This window comes from Podarcis tiliguerta (assembly GCF_965153285.1).
Source record: "Podarcis tiliguerta genome assembly, chromosome: 4".
Classification (NCBI taxonomy): domain Eukaryota; kingdom Metazoa; phylum Chordata; class Lepidosauria; order Squamata; family Lacertidae; genus Podarcis; species Podarcis tiliguerta.
Window position 1 is genome coordinate 75,017,346 of NC_139537.1, and position 17,032 is coordinate 75,034,377.

The window sequence follows — 17,032 nt, forward strand, 5'->3', positions numbered from 1 at the left end:
GTGAAAGACCAAAGAGGAGCTTGTGGTCTCGCATGGGGGTGCATCACTGCATGGGAAAAAGTTAATCTGAAATAGGCTGTGTGCATTATTGCCACTGCTAGACAGCTAGACTGGTGACAGGGAGTGGCCGCTGAGACTATATAACACCTGAAAGACCTACATTGGCTCCCAGTACGTTTCTGAGCAAAATTCAAAATGTTGGTGCTGACCTTTAAAGCCCTAACCAGCCTTGGTCCTGGATACCTGAAGGAGCATCTCCATCCCTGTGGTTCAGCCCAAACACTGAGGTCCAGCGCCGAGGGTCCCCTCCCTCCCTGCGGTGGTTCCCTTCCTGCGAGAAGTGAGATTACAGGAAATCCAGGCAGAGGGCCTTCTCGGTAGTGGCACCCACCCTGTGGAACGCCCTCCCATCCGATGTCAAGGAAATAAACAACTATCTGACTTTTTGAAGTATAGGGAAGTTTTTAATGTTTGATGTTTTATCGTGTTTTTAATATTCTGTTGGGAGCCGCCCAAATCCAGCCAGATGGGCAGAGTATAAATAATATGTTGCTGTTGTTGTTGTGTTATATAGACAAACATGCAGGGGTTGATTCACTCAACCACTTTGCAAGACCCAGTCTGTTTGTATTTATTGTGTTGGTTAGTTGTTTTTCTTAAGAATGTAACTCAAAGCAGATTTCATTGAACCAATTAAAAACGACAATAAAAACCTAAGAGTGCAACAGTTCAGATAAAATACTAGAAAGCACTGTTAATAAAAAGGCAGCTCTGCAAATCCCACCCAGCTAAGAGGCCACATTATCCTTCAGTTCAAAGTCTAAAGGTGGAGGGTGGGGAGGAGAAATCTTTGCTTCATGTCTAAAACTAAACAAGGATGGTGTCAGGCGTACCTCCTTGGGGAGAACATTCCACTTGTGTTACCACCCTCCAAACCCCCTGTGGAGGGTGCACCGAATGAAGGGCCTCAGATGATGATCACAAGGCTCAGGGTGGTTCATAAGGTAAGGAAAGTTTATCCTTTCCTTCATTCACTGGTGTATCTGCATATGTGATCATGTTGAAACAATTTAGCAGTGTGAACTGCTCAGTCTGCCTGGGAACTTGGACCTGTGAAGAAGTGTGCATACCTTTTCCTCGTGCCATTTGTCTTAACATTTGTCACGGCGGTGCCCTGTTGGGCTTCTTCGCGTCCGCGTGTGGTTATCTTAAGAGATCTTTCTTTGATTTTCACCTCCAGCTTCTTAAAAGTGAAATAAGGCGATTGGAAAGGAACCAAGAGCGAGAGAAATCTGTTGCTAATCTGGAATATCTGAAGAATGTTCTGCTCCAGTTTATATTCCTAAAATCGGGCAGTGAAAGAGAGAGGCTTCTGCCAGTCATTGACACCATGCTGCAGCTGAGTCCAGAAGAAAAAGGAAGGCTAGTTGCGATAGCTCAAGGTACATGAAGGTTTTATTTTCATTTTGCTACTGGTGTTATCAGAGAAAGGGAAGTGGGAAAGTTGCTGTTGGTGGTGAGCTTTGCAGCAAGATAGAAATTGAGAGAAATCTGGCTCTCTTCCCATCTGCAAGGGCATACATACAGTCAGAACTGCAAGGACAGAGTGGCTTTCTAAGAAACAAGTTACCAGTGACAATTTTAATGTAAACTATAACATGTAACTATAAAATCTATGAGTCATTTTTCTTCCCAGAGCAGGGTGTTTTTTGGGGGAGGGGGTTGCATGTTCAGCAATGTGCTGAACACGACTTTGGATCTGAAAATAATGCTAACATGGCTATACTATACATGGCTGAGTTGATAGAACATGAGACTCTTAAACTCAGGGTTGTGGGGTTGATTCCTGCTTTCCCTTCCAACTCTACAATTCTGTGATTCTGCATCTATGATTCTGTCATTCCTAGATCCTGCAAGAAAGTGTTCCATGGCCGATTCTTGCTTAACTTTACTTTTTGTACGGGTAGCTTCTGACTCAAGTCAGGTTCGATATCCACATTTTAAGGCACAATTGATATACAGTGGTGCCTCGCAAGACGAAATTAATTCGTTCCGCGAGTCTCTTCGTCTAGCGGTTTTTTCGTCTTGCGAAGCAGCGCTATTAGCGGTTTAGCGGCTATTAGCGGCTATTAAAGGCTTAAGGGATTAGCAGATTAGCTGCTAAAAGGCTATTAGCGGTTTAGCGGCTTAGAAAAAGGGGGTGGGGAGCGAAAAAAAATCTCAAGACTCGCAAGACATTTTCGTCTTGCGAAGCAAGCCCATAGGGAAATTCGTCCTGCGAAGTGCATCGAAAAACGGAAAACCCTTTCGTCTAGCGGGTTTTCCGTCTTGCGAGGCATTCGTCTTGCGGGGCACCACTGTACTGGCCATTTGAATCATGCATTTAGTTGTGCGATTGAAAACCTGTATTGGCTCGTATTTAAAGGATTTTTGTGTGTTTTCCTTAAGGTGAGGAAGAGAGCACATCGCAACCTTCAGGCTGGGCGTCGTACTTGCACAGCTGGTCAGGACTGCGATAAGACTGTGATAAGACTTCTCGTTTGTTCAAACGTTCAGAGTTTGCAATTGCACTGGGAAGAATCTCAACACTGAAGAATGAAGCATATATATGTGTAACCCCAGGGTAGCTTGTGTCGTTTTCTCTTTTGGCCATTTTAAGCAGGTAACTTGATTTTTGACTAAGGATTGTAGAAGACATGTGGACAACAAATTCTGCTTTCAGGTTTGGGTCCCCTTTACTGCCTTTGGCTACAGGTATGCGAGGTCTTGTACATCTGTTAAGCTCTCCAGTCTGAAAGAGCTACTCCACATTTGTGTGTGTGTCTGTGTCTGTCTGGAGCTGCCCTCTCCCATCACTTGGAGAAATACCTTATGTACACTTGAACTCTGGTTTGGGGTGTCCAACTCATCAGACATCTTCATTTTTTATTTATCCAGAAAAAAATGCACTATACAAGTTGGTGAGTATCAGTAAGACTCAAATTGACAGGTCTGACCATTTGTTTTCCAGTTTTGTTGTTCAAATCACCACCTCCTTATGACCAGCAGCATCAGAAGCATGCTTTTTCTCGTCAAAGTACTTTAAGACATAGCTTATGAATTGCTTATGTCTTTCAAAAGGAAAGAGGGGCATACAGAAATAAAACAAAAAAAATCTGGCTGTCTGCCCTACATTCAATTTATTCAATTCTAGGAACCTTGCCAAACTCATTTAGTGATTTCTCAAGCTTAATAAGGTAATATCTAGTGTTTGGGATTTTGCTGTGTGTCATATACCCGCTTGAATTGTGCATTAAAATCATTAGCTAATGAGCATCAAGAACAAGACGCTTTAGAAAGTGACATTTCAAAAACGAAACGGAAAAAAACTTCGTGAAATTAAAAGATTGGGAAATGCATTGTACCGGTTCTTAAGTAGCCGCTGACGTTGATGATTATGCTACTCACGAATTTACTGAGAGGGAAGATCCTAAAATAGGATTGAGGTTGCTGAAGGCTGTGAATTCTAAATATAATTGTCAGTGGTCATCGAAGATGAGGGCTCTCTGGCAAGCGTCAGGTCTGTGTAATTTCTAGCTAGGCTGCTCTTCCAAGGAAAGATGCATTTTTACCACTTAATACTTCACGTTGCCTTGTACATCCGCTTAACACAATTCTAGAAGCAGAACAATTACTTTCTAAAACTAGTCTCAGTAATTGTGAGAATTCGGGTAACTTGTCCTCCCACAGTGTTCCTACGCTTCTTTTATTGCCTTTTTTTGGCCTTCAAATGCTTTCAGCTACCACTGAAAACAAGGTTTCTTACAGAACAGCCCTGCCAATCTTTGGGGTCCATTTCTTGGTATGTGAGCCCTGCTTCATTATTCATCTGCTCAACCGTCCACTATATGCTACAAGTCCAGTTATTCCCTCTGCTACTAATAAGTGAGAGATGATTTGTGACTTAACTGTGGAAGGAGGTCTGGAGAAGGTTGCTGCGTAAGTTCGTTTTCAACTGCTTTGATGTGTGTGCGATGCATTCGTTATTCATTGATTATGTGCCAGCTCATTCAGGCACTACAAAGAATAGAAGCGGCTGACTTCTTAAGGTAGCTAGCTGCTTCTCTCTCAAGTGTAATTGAAGTTAAAAGAAGACTTCCCGTTTTGTATTCCAGCCTACACAAAGGGAAATGTAAAGGGGCTGTGTGCGTGGACAAAAGACCCATCCATATTTCAGTTTGTTGAGCCAAGATATGGTTGCCCAAATGTTGTTATGTTCTGTAAAGATAGTAACATGCGTTTTCAGACATAGGAGTAAAACAGATGAATGCACCTGTTCTTAAAGGGTAATATGAGAACACAGTTACTCTGCTTAGCTGAAGATATTTTACCACCTACACTGACTACCATCTTTAATGCAGAAAGCAGTTCGACGGCCAGCTCCGTTGTTAGGTGTATGAAACACTCGAACCGCTTCTCACCAATAATTACACATAGTTTTCATTCACTATGGCTAATTAGAAATACCTTTGCACAGCTTTAGTAACAGTCTGTTTTCAGAGCACAGCCATGCCTTAATTTTTTACGTTTTAAATCTGTGGACGTTAATTTATTTCACTGCAGCAGTGTAAGTGGTACATCATTTCCCCCCTAATGTGAGCTCCTACAGCGATAGTTAAGAGTTGGATGTCTTGTTTTATGTTCTGCCGTGTACGTTCAGATATTTAAACTGAGCAGTAAATTGTCTCTGCATTTTCTGCACCGTTTTCACATTAGCTTGACTGAATGCTCGCTACGGATTGCAGGTAGGGATACAATTTTCAATGTCATTAACAGCTGTGACAAAACACTTTTCCTCATTTTTGAAGTCATTTGAAATTCTGTTTTTATTGTTTCAGACTGTGAATAAATTATGCATATAGTTCATTATTTTTGAAAATTTCAATTGTATATTAATTAAAATGCTATACTCATGAATGTAACATACTGTTTTCCTGCTCTCAATGTATCAATGTAACCTTTTGCTACAAAGAAAGATTGTGGAGGGTGAATGCTGATTAAAATAAGAGTACAAAACATGACTTTTCAGTGTAAATGTGTGTAGTGATTGTGTTTTTATAACCCTTATACACTCGTACCTTGGTTTTTGAACAGAATGCATTCTGGAAGTCCATTCAACTTCCGAAACGTTCAGAAACCAAGGCGCGCCTTCCGATTGGCTGCAGGAGTGTCCTGAAGCCAATCAGAAACCTCAGAAGCTGCACCGGACGTTCAGCTTCCAAGCCAAAGTTCGCAAACCAGAATACCTACTTCCGGGTTTGTGAAGTTTGAGTTGTTCTTGAACTCAGCTGTTCGAAAAACAAGGTACAGTGGTACCTCGGGTTAAGAACTTAATTCATTCTGGAGGTCTGTTCTTAACCTGAAACTGTTCTTAACCTGAGGTACCACTTTAGCTAATGGGGCCTCCTGCTGCCGCTGCGCCGCCACCGTGCAATTTCTGTTCTCATCCTGAAGCAAAGTTCTTAACCGGAGGTACTATTTCTGGGTTAGTGGAGTCTGTAACCTGAAGTGTCTGTAATCTGAAGCATCTGTAACCTGAGGTACCACTGTACGACTGTATTTAAAGTCACTTCAAGAGAGAGGCGGGAATTAAAATTACATATTTTTATTAAATGCAACTTTTTCCTATTCCATTGTATTTCCTCTATGGCTAACTAGCAACATTTCTACATCATCTTCAGTAATAGTTACACTTCTAAAGCAAGATGTCGGAAATCTCTGGTCCTCTAAATGTTATTTGTTACAGTTAATTTGGCTGCTGGTACTGCTGGGTCATTCTACATAGATGTATATTCCTGTTCTTCCTGCTGCAAGTGAGGAGGAAGCTATTCTTTACCTTCAAAAAAACCTTCAAAAGAGAATAAATATCACATGTTAAGTCAATGAGTGGTGTATCTAAACAAGATTTATTGCACGTTCTGGGTTCTTGCATAGAATATCTGGATATTTGCAAAAAGAATCCAGAACAACATCCTGATCCACAAGGAGACAAAATATTTCATTGATGAAGGATGAAAGAAATTATGCATAGCCTGCTGGTCCTAGGTGGCTGCAATATCACTGAGGCTATCCTATATCACTTATCTGAGAGTCCAATTGACCTCAGTAGTGCTTGCTTCTAGATATACAGTCATACCTCGGGTTGAAGTAGCTTCAGGTTAAGCATTTTCGGGTTGCGCTCCACGGCGACCTGGAAGTAACAGAGCGCGTTACTTCCGGGTTTCTCCACTCGCGCATGCGCAGACGCTCAAAATGACGTCATGCAGGGAAGCGGCAAATCACGACCCGCAGACGCAGGTTGCATTCACTTTAGGATGCGAATGGGGCTCTGGAACGGATCCTGTTCACATCCAGAGGTACCACTGTATACAAAGATCACCAGTGTTGAAGCAATGATTCTTCAACATCAACTTCGTTGGACTAGTCATGTTGTGCGGATGCCTGATGATCGTCTTCCAAAGCAACTACTCTATTCCGAACTTAAAAATGGAAAACGTAATGCTGGTGGTCAACAAAAGAGGTTTAAAGACTGTCTCAAGGCAAATCTAAAAAAAGAAAGTAGTATAAACACTGACAAGTGGGAAACACTGGCCTGCAAGTGCTGCAGTTGGAGAACAGCCTTTACCAAAGTTGTCATGGGCTTTGAAGACACTTGAACTCAGGACGCAAGGGAGAAACGTGCTAAGAGGAAGGCACGCTTGGCAAATCCACACCGTGATCAACCCTTGCCCGGAAATCAATGTCCCAACTGTGGAAGGACGTGTGGATCCAGAATTGGCCTCCACAGTCACTTATGGACTCATGGTTAAAACTGTATTTATGAAAGACAATCTTACTCTGCTACTGGTGATGGCCAAAGAAAGAAAGAAGATATTGCATTGTTGGCTGTGAGTGGGAGATAGCTGCCAAAAAGGCAGTTCCTGTGTACATTAGGTGTAGCTCAGTTGGTACAGCTTGAGACTCAATCTCATGGTTGTAGGTTCCTGCATTGCATCGGATTGGACTAGATGATCCTAGTGGTCCCTTTGTTGTTGTTGTTTAGTCGTTCAGTCGTGTCCGACTCTTCGTGACCCCATGGACCAGAGCACGCCAGGCACTCCTGTCTTCCACTGCCTCACGCAGTTTGGTCAGACTCATGTTTGTAGCTTCGAGAACACTGTCTAACCATCTCGTCCTCTGTCGTCCCCTTCTCCTTGTGCCCTCCATCTTTCCCAGCATCAGGGTCTTTTCCAGGGAGTCTTCTCTTCTCATGAGGTGGCCAAAGTATTGGAGCCTCAGCTTCACGATCTGTCCTTCCAGTGAGCACTCAGGGCTGATTTCCTTAAGAATGGATGCGTTTGATCTTCTTGCAGTCCATGGGACTCTCAAGAGTCTCCTCCAGCACCATAATTCAAAAGCGTCAATTCTTCAGCGATCAGCCTTCTTTATGGTCCAGCTCTCACTTCCATACATCACTATTGGGAAAACCATAGCTTTTACTATACGGACCTTTGTTGGCAAGGTGATGTCTCTACTTTTTAAAATGCTGTCTAGGTTTGTCATTGCTTTCCTCATTGGTCCCTTAGGATTCCATGAATTCAGCTACAGCCATGGGAGTATTATACAAGGCACAGATGAGGCTTTCACTGGAATGCTGTCTCCAGTTTCTAGTCACCAGCGATAAATCTAGAGTACAGCAGATGCAAAGAATACCAACTAGTGACTGCAGGAGCAGATAACTCATGAACTGTTCTGAGCCTAAAAAGGATTAGCTTTGTAGCTAAGAGGGAATGTAGCATTTCTACAGTTAGATCAGAGGATATAAACCCAGTAGAGAACAAGACTTGTTTGACTTGGGAGACAGTTGGGTACATAATGGTTTCAGGACAAAGATGGCTTTATGAAATGGGCATTTTCTGCTCTGGTGTGTCAGTGGTGAGCCATTGGGTGGAGGTTTCCTACACAATTTATTCTGAATTCATACCCAATATTGGAGGCTGCCATCACGGGACATCTGCATAGCATTTATTTTTGCTTCCTGTACCAGTTTGCTGCCTTGAATAAATACTCTTAAAGCAAAAGTACTACATTGGAATAACAAAAGTGTTTTTTTGAGTATGAGGAATTTGCTGTGCTTTACATAGCACATGGTCGGCAAGATAGTAATGTGATTATTTAGACACTAACCCAGCATTTAAAACAATTTGTTTGAAAATGCGAGTACAGATGGGGGGAAAACATAGAAGAATATTTAATTACCAGGCTACTTTGGAGGATTCAATTTTCTGGGTAAACACATAATTTGAATGCATAGATCTCAGACTGTGGCATGATAAATCACATCTCTTATGTTCTGGCTATTTCTTAAGCCAGCTGGCTGAATTCAATACATAAGGTCGGTCTCTAATAAGGATCAGACAGAACCTTGGCAATGAATCAAAAAGGAAGTCGAACAGATCACTGACATAACTCTTGTCAATATACTAAATGTAATCTTGCCCTATTTTTGTACAGCCCATGATAATAAATCATTCTTCAGTACATAGCTTTTATGAGAGCTATTTTTGGGAACTCGCAGATGAGTCTGTCTGAAGAAATCAGTTGGTACATATACAATGAGAGACATTACACTAAATGTAAATAATGGCATGTCGAAATTTATAGCTAATTCTCTGGAGGTTTAGGTGCTGTTTTCATGCTTTGCAGGGTTTTGCAGGAACCAGAAATATACCAAATACATGCTGGAAATTTTTCCATATGATTAAAAAACTCTTTAAAATCAACGAGTGTGTCAGTATTATAGAAATGGGATGTGGATCATGCTCCAAATAAAATGGTTTTTTTCAAAGAAAGATTGGAATCGTATATTTGTGGGGATGGGAGAAAATGATTTCTCCCCTCACCCTTTCAGGTTGGATTTTAATTTAAGCTGCAAAAGAGCTGAGGTGTCAACACCAAAAAAAGCAGGCAGCTACACAATGGATAATGTTCCCAATCTGATTCGGGGGAAAAGCTGTCAAGCGAAACTCTTAAAACTTTATTCATAAGAAGAACTTGGGGCCTATTTCTGTTACAACTCCCCCAAGCACTTTTTATCAAATAGCATTTTTGTTGCTGGGTTTTCCTATGTCTCTGTTGCTCTGTATTTGTGTAATTGTTAAGCAAAGGACCCCTGGATGGTTAATTCCAGTCAAAGGCAACTACGGGATGCGGCGTTCATCTCACTTTTCAGACCAAGGAAGCCATTTGTCCGCAGACAGCTTTCTGGGTCATGTGGCCAGCATGACTAAACCACTACTGGTGCAACGGAACATCGTGAGAAGTGCCAGAGCACACAGGAACACTGTTTACCTTCCTGCTGGAGCGGTACCTATTTATCTACTTGCACTGGTGTGCTTTCGAACTGCTAGGTTGGCAGGAGCTGGGATAGAGCAACAGTGGGGATTCGAACTGCCGACCTTCCAATCGGCAAGCCCAAGAGGCCTAGTGTAACTGTTTGGACCTACCATTTCAACTCTGTATCTGCACCAGAAATCTGAAGACTTCACTGGCACCTGCATTCACTAACATTATTCCTCATAGCTTTTATCAATGTGTCAAGATCATTAGTTTTGAATCCTGACAGTTTTATTGCGTATTTTGTATTTCTCATGTTGCATTTTTCTGTTTTGAACCACCCTGGGCTCTTCAGACAAAGAGCGGTATACAAATTCAATAAATAATAATAGAAACAAAAATAAGTACCGTATTTTTTGCTCTATAGGACACACCTGACCATAGGACGCACCTTGTTTTAGATGGGGAGAACAAGGGGAAAAAATTCTCCCCCTCTCTGCTCAGCGCCCCTTCAGCGAAGCAGCAGGAGAAATGGAGCCCCTTCCATTTCTCCTCCCGCTTCGCTGAAGGGGCGCTGCGCAGCTTTCTTGCTCTCCCGGCTTCAGCAAAAGGAACCCGAAGCCTTCGGAGCACAGCGTGAGTTCCCGCTGCGCTCCAAAGGCTTCAGGTGGCTATCGCTGAAGCCTGGAGAGCGAGACGGGTTGGTGCACACCAACCCCTCTCGCTCTCCAGGCTTCAGCAAAAGCAACGCCTGCGGAGTGCGGAGGGAGCGCTCCCTCTGCGCTTCGGAGGCTTCGCGTTGCTTTCGCTGAAGCCAAGGAGCCTGCATTCGCTCCATAGGACGCACACACATTTCCCCTTAATTTTCGGAGGGGGGAAATTGCATCCTATAGAGTGAAAAATACAGCAAGTTGTGCCATCAGCCTCCCCCGGTATACCTCCCTTTGCGAATGAGTGGCTTGGTTTCAGCTGAACCTTGCATAAACGCTAAGCATGAGTGAGCCAAGAGATCAGGCCTGGCCTGGCCTGTGCATGCCCTACTAGGAGGCACAGAAGGCTCCCATTGCAACGCCCATCGCACAGGCATGCAATTGGCACGCTTCTGGTGCAGCAGGGAAACTCCATGTGTGGTGCAGCTCCTGGAAGCTGGTGGGAAATAGCCCTCAGGGTCCTGTTGTTTGTGTAGCAGGCTCTGCATGCAGGACTGAGGCACACAGTCATGCACACGGAGGGTACAAAAGTTTTAACTTGTAAATAATGCACACAGGAGCCTTTTGTGTGTTTGCACAGAGGAAAGCGAAACCTTATGCCAGTCCTATTTTAAAGATTAACAAGTCCCTAGGCGAATAGGCGCAAAACCCAGTAGAGGGGAAAGAAAGGCTGGGAGGGGAAAGAACTTCACCCTCCTCGCTGAATGTTGCATTTTGACCCTGCCACCACCCGTCTTTGTTCTTTGATGCCATCTCCATCATCTGCTCTCCTGAACAGGAGAACTGGTGACAGCCTGTATCTTTACACTTCGCCTGGCATCTCCTCTTATTGCCCCAAATACAGTGGACACTCGGATTGCGAACGTGATCCGTGTGGGATGCACGTTCGCAATCCACAGCAGCGTGCGAGCAGAGAGCCAGTGTGGTGTAGTGGTTAAGAGCGGTAGTCTCGTAATCTGGGGAACCGGGTTCGCGTCTCCGCTCCTCCACATGCAGCTGCTGGGTGACCTTGAGCCAGTCACACTTCTCTGAAGTCTCTCAGCCCCACTCACCTCACAGAGTGTTTGTTGTGGGGGAGGAAGGGAAAGGAGAATGTTAGCCACTTTGAGACTCCTTAAAGGGAGTGAAAGGCGGGATATCAAATCCAAACTCTTCTTCTTCTCTTCTTGCAATTCAGCACTTATGCGCAAAGCGTGATTTAGCACTTCTGCGCATGCGCAACCACCAAAACCCAGAAGTAACCCGTCCCGGTAATTCCGGGTTTCGGCAGTCTGTAACCCAAAAAAACGCAACCTGGAGTGTCTGTAACCTGAGGTATGACTGTATTAGCTAAATTTGACCATTTACGAAATCAAGAATTTATAGCGCTATTAAGGAGACGTGCTGGCGGAGGGGCTGTGGGATAGGGTGGAAGCCCCAGTGTCCTTGCTGGTGGGACACCACTGCTGGTGCATCTGCTATGTTGGTGTAAATGTGTCAATGGGACGGCCAAAGTGGGGTGGAACAGCACAGGGGAGCGCATGATGCAGGAAGGCTTGCTGGGTTGCAACTTGGGAGAACACAAAATACTCCGTGCTGCCTGTTTCCTGTCTGTTGTCGTGGCCAAGTGGATAGGGAATTGCTCCGTATAGTATATGCCGTGTGGGTTTGAGTCCTGGGTGCTTCCTCTCTCCTCCTCAGTCACATGGCTGTTTTTTGGGCAGGCATGCAAAAGGCGAAAGAGGCCATTTTCCCTTGAGGCTAGAACTTGTATCTCCTACTTCCCAACCCTAGGCCCTTGTTTCTGCCAAGCCAACTGCCTAAATCACTGCAAAGGCTGGTTTAGGAAGCTGTGAATGCATTTATCCCCAAACTAAGAAATGCAAATTAGTTTGTTTTGTGTTCTGGGAAAATGCAATTCTTTCTCTAGAGAGCAAATTCATTATGGTTGCAATTTCTATGCAGTAAGCATCTTATGGTGATCTGGATTCTTTCATGCTGCTGCATTGTTCTTGTTTTTTAATTTTTAAAATATTGTTCTTGTTTTGATGTGGTTTAAGTATGGATTTTATGTTTTTATATTTCTGTATCCTACCACCAACAATTTAATGTACTAAATGAAGAAAAAAAATGTAAAACATTTTGTTGCAGGAGTCATGCATATCCATTTGACATTAACATGTGATTAGAGTGATGAGTGATTCAACTCCCTGACCAGATATCTTTCAGCATTTTTTGACAGGGCGTCTGACTTTCCAAATTGTGCCAGGAAGTTTTCAGGCTCTGCGATTAGTGCTGCATATTTTATATTAATCTTGCTAAAAGCTTCATTTTCAGTAAACATGTGAGCATTTACCAGAACACTACACAGTTCAGGTCCAAGTTTTAATATGGGATACAAATGAATGAAACATTTTTTTGTTCCAATTCCATACTGAGTCTAAAGGTAATCTAGTCCAATCACTGCAATGCGGGAATTTCAACAAGAGGTTCCCCATTCAATCTGAAACCATATTAGACCCTGCTTAGCTTTGCAAATGTACAGCAGTTTTACTGCTGCACTGCTAGTCGCAAAACATACACAGGTCACCCACTATTTATCCTCCCAATATTTTAAAAAAATGCAAAAATGATTATGTAAAAAAATATTATGAGACCCACTGTTTCTTGCTTAACACTCTTTTTCAATCTCTTTCTTAGCAAAGTCACAAAACAAATAAGAGTCGTACCTTGGTTCCCGAACGCCTTGCGAGTTGAATGTTTTGGCTTCTGAACGCTGCAAACCTGGAAGTGAGTGTTCCAGTTGCAAATGTTCTTTGGAACCTGAACGTCCGATGGGGCATCCACTGCTTCTGGTTGGCTGCAGGAGCTTCCTGCAGCCAATCGGAAGCTGCACCTTGGTTTCCGAATGTTTTGGAAGTCGAACCGACTTCCGGAACAGATTCCATTCGACTTCCGAGGTACCACTGTACTAAAGAAAAAGAAGCTCCTTGGTTGCTTCTTGGCCTTCGGGAAACAGCTCTGTGCATGTTCTGAACCAATGCATGCTCTTGAAAGGCTAATGCTACCACACAGGGATGCTTTTGAAGCAGTCTTGACTCCTCTCACATGTGTTATATGCTAGACAGACTTCATAACAACAGATGGAGTAAGAGATTTCCTCCTAGGGCTGACTTTCTGGCATTCCAATCAGTCACATGGTTTTTTCGGCTAGCACACACAAGGGGGATCTCTTTGCTGTAGCTACACATTTAGATTAGGAATGGCCGGGTGGTGCAGAGAGCCGATTCGCTGGAGGAGACTGACAAAAAGTCTTCTGTAAATCCAAGCATAAAATGTGGAGGAGACAGGAAAGAGCACATGGCTTTGAGATTTTGAGAACAATTTTTTAAAACTGCATTACGTTTTCAGAAGGTGGGCTGGAGCTCCGGAATCCAGCCTCCACAGGGGTCAGGCCTGTCACAGTTAACAGGTCCAAAACCCAAACAGAGTCCAGAATGAATGTGCGAATAATCTGGGAAGCAACTGTCAGAACATCTGCTGTCTTTGAAACACAGCTAAGAGGTAGGAAATGTGAACTGTAAGAGTGGTGGGGGGTCATTCTCGAAGGACTAGAGCAGTGGTTCCCGAACTTTTCAGGCCACTGCCTCCCTGGTTCAATAAACCCTATAAAACACATTATTCAGAGTAGCAGTTTGCATGACCCACTAAGGAAGATAACAACAGAACAACACTCAAATAACAACAATGAATAATTGCACATTTACTCAAAATCCACTTAAAATGATTTAGTTTAATTTAGGTTCTTTTTCTGGGGGGGGTAGGTTTAGGGGTACTCTCATTTTGACTCAAGAAAACCACCATTTAATAGTTCAAATCGGGGAAAATACAGTAAATGGACAAAAGTACAAAGCGTCACAAAATGTTTAGGGGTATGCATCCCCCCCCAGACAAAAGCACTGGTTTAACTGAGTCAACAAAACTGATGAACTGTCTAGTGATACCAGCTTTTCAAAGTTTGGTAGTTATTTACATCTCCGGCGCCCCCTTGCCTTGCCCCCCTAGGTTATCCCACCCCCCACAAGAGATGGTACCGCCCACTTTGGGTAACACTGGATTAGAGAATTGATGGTCACAAGGCGAGGCTACAGAACGGGGGTCAAGTAGTTGAGGAAAGGGTGCCCTTGAAGCGAGGGTCCTGAGAAAAAAGTGGGGAGCGGGGGAGATTAGGACCAACCAACCCATGACGCAGGGGGAGACACAGGGGCAGCGTGATGCCCATGTAGATATCCCCCCCCCCCCGCGCGCCTTGTTTCTGATTTCAATTTCCCCTCACCTTTTCTTCCCTGGCAGGGAGCCATTCTGGGGTCCGCCTCAGGTGCCCAAATGTATTGGGCCGGCCCTGAGGGGTGAGCAAAGAAAGGCGGCGGGATTGTCCTCCTGTGCGCTAGCCTCCTTTTTTGTGTGTGGCCCGTTTCCAAAGCCATTCACCTCCCCCGTTTCTAAAAACTTCTGGACCACACGGCGACTTCCAGCTGTTGCCCGTTGGGCTGTGCGCTTTATATATAAAAGCACACTGCTAGAAAGAGGGGTCACGTTGCAAAAGAAACGAGGCTTTTGGAATCGGGAGTCCCCTGGAGAGCCGGAAGCCCCGGGAAGTGGGGCCGAGCGAGCCCGCCCGCCAGCCACCCCCGGCGCGCACCTCTCCCTCTGCTTCCCCGCGGGAGGAAGCGGCGGCGGAGGGGGCTGGAGCAAAGGGTGCTTGGGCCGGTGACGCGCCATTGCCGCCGCCGCCGCCGCTGCCTGGCTCTCTGGCTCCCTCCCTTTTCCCCCCGCGTGGCCTTCCTGTGCTGCCTTGCGGGGGCGGCCCCGCCTGCAGCTGCTGCTGCTGCGCGGAACTGGCCTGCGAGAAGAAGGCAAGGAGTGGAGAGGAGTGGAGAGACGCGGCGCGCTTTCTGCGGGGCTCGCTCGGGGACTCCCCTGCCTCCTCCTGGCCGCCGCGATGTTGGGGGTGGCGGCCGGCGTGACGAACAGGTAAGCCGCCGCTGACAGCCAGCGAGCGAGCGAGCTCTTTCCCCATTCATTAATGCAAAAGGCTGGGGGGCTCCGTGCGCCGCCCTCCCCAGTCTCTTTCCCGCTCTGCCTCCTCTCCCCGAACAACTTCCCCGCAGGCGGGCAAAAGGCATCCCCGCGGGCAGGAAGCCGAGGATGAGCCCGCCGCGCCCTCCTGCAGCAGCGGCGGCGGCGTCGAGAGCGGGACTGTGCGCTCTCTCCAGAGGGCGCGCCGAGGTTGCGGTGGCGGCGGGCTGGCTGGCGCGATTTAAGGGACGGGAACTGGGGGGGGGGAGGGGGAGCCACGCGGGAAGGGATGCGGGGTGGGGTGGAGAAGAGGGGCTGCCTGGGAAAGAAGCCGCCTGGACTCCAGCGCATCTGGAAGGGAGCAGAGAAGAGAGTTCTGTTTTGTTTCTGGGCGCAAGGGATCATGGAGGAATGGCGGGATGTTGCAAACCGGGGCTGGCAGGACTTTTCCGCGCCGCGGTTGCAGGCGAGTCGAGGTGGGGGGGGAGGGGGACCCTTTTGCATTCGAAGAAGGAGCCTCCCGTCGGTCACACGGGGACTTTCTAAAGTTGAAAAGCAGTGAATAAGGAGTTCGGTTAAGGTAGCCTTATCCTGGGAAGTTAGGCGAGGCGTTTCTGGGCTTGTTCTCCCCTCTCCCAATTCTGCACGGATTGCAAGGCGACATCATTGAAGGCAGCCTTGCAAGCAACTCCCTTAAAACAAGGACTAGCCTGCAGAACTTTTTATCTGCTCACCTAAGCTGGGTGATGATGGTTGGCTTCTCAAGTGATTAGACTTGGAGCAAAGGAAGAAAGGAGGACATCTGACATGAGGACATTCCATCACAGACCTTCAGATTAGGGTTGGTGAACAGCTGCACACTCATATCTTATCTTGGTGCTTTACCTTAAATTATACATATATTTTTCCAAATGTGACACTGAAAGAAGTCGTCCCAACTGCTTGGGTGTACACCTAGCCTTGAAGGGTGCCTCAAATAGTGTGCACCTCCCTCATAGATAATCTACTTCCAATATTTTTATTTATTACATTTATATGTCACCCATCCTGCCAAATTTCATTGGGTGTTTATCTAGACAATAAAATACAAGTAATAAGTCACAAACAGCCAAAAAGACCAGCAAAAATGGACATAAACTTCCCCTGCTTTCTGGTTAGTGTAGAGGCAGTTCCTTTTCAGGCAAGTGACTATTTACAAGCCTGTTTTTCTGCATGTTGCTTCTAAGAAGCGGAGAGTTTCACAAAGGGCTTTCTTGTGGAACTGTGGCATCTATTCCTTGAAATGTTCTGAAACAAGTGGGGTGTGTTGGAACTTGTGGGAAAGTTCATGGCTCGGTTGCTCTTTAAAATAAGGTCACCCTCACCCAGCAGACAGAGACTTCTGACAATTGGTTCCCATTCCGCTGCTTCACATTTTGTGTAGCACTCATGTTTGCTGTGGGCACACTGTCAGAAACATGGGTGCTCCCTGCTGCAAATGTACAACTTGTTAATGCCCACTGTATGTTCTTAAAACATTTGTATGTCGTGGCGTAATCAGGTCTCCTAAGCACCTGGTACTCAGGTTGTCTTGTCTTAATAGTTTTCCATTGTGAAAGTGTGTATGACCCATCTCCCTTTCCTCACAAAGTTTACACTTCTGGAAGAATCTGAAAGGATTGCATACTTTGTGCATTTCTGGATTCCAAAGTTCCCAGGATCCTAAGTCACAGCATTTCCTCTTCTGCAGATGTCATCTGGTCAGGATACTTTCCCATAACATCTGTTCCTGCAGATAATAATAATAACCACAGCTGTTTGTGGTGCATGAGGAAACTCTAGACTGCATGGATAGGGTGTGAAAAGTAGCCTAAAGTTTTCAGTTCCCACTTTTGCCATTGCCCTGCACACATGCTCCGGGATTAACACAC

General features: G+C 45.3%; 2 protein-coding genes and 1 long non-coding RNA gene across 4 annotated transcripts in view; 2 read left to right on the plus strand and 1 right to left on the minus strand.

Annotated features, from left to right (window-relative positions):
• Positions 1-5,060, plus strand: part of GCC2 (GRIP and coiled-coil domain containing 2) — a 31,490-nt gene extending 26,430 nt beyond the window's left edge. The window contains exons 22-23 of the mRNA XM_083437585.1: positions 1,241-1,442; positions 2,449-5,060. Of these exons, the coding sequence (XP_083293711.1) occupies positions 1,241-1,442; positions 2,449-2,519 (273 nt within the window). The 3' untranslated portion in view covers positions 2,520-5,060. The remainder of the gene's footprint in view (positions 1-1,240; positions 1,443-2,448) is intronic.
• LOC310676414 lies at positions 3,149-12,844 on the minus strand. Its single transcript, XR_014510551.1, has 2 exons — positions 12,773-12,844; positions 3,149-5,887 (listed from the first exon to the last, which is right to left on the minus strand). It is a non-coding gene; the product is annotated as an uncharacterized lncRNA (long non-coding RNA).
• A 1,351-nt stretch (positions 12,845-14,195) lies between these two features.
• Positions 14,196-17,032, plus strand: part of LIMS1 (LIM zinc finger domain containing 1) — a 74,815-nt gene continuing 71,978 nt past the window's right edge. The window contains exon 1 of one of the 2 annotated variants that reach the window (XM_083437999.1): positions 14,196-15,077. In XM_083437999.1, the coding sequence (XP_083294125.1) occupies positions 15,046-15,077 (32 nt within the window). In that variant the 5' untranslated portion in view covers positions 14,196-15,045. The remainder of the gene's footprint in view (positions 15,078-17,032) is intronic. The other variant, XR_014510446.1, reaches the window with a different exon arrangement.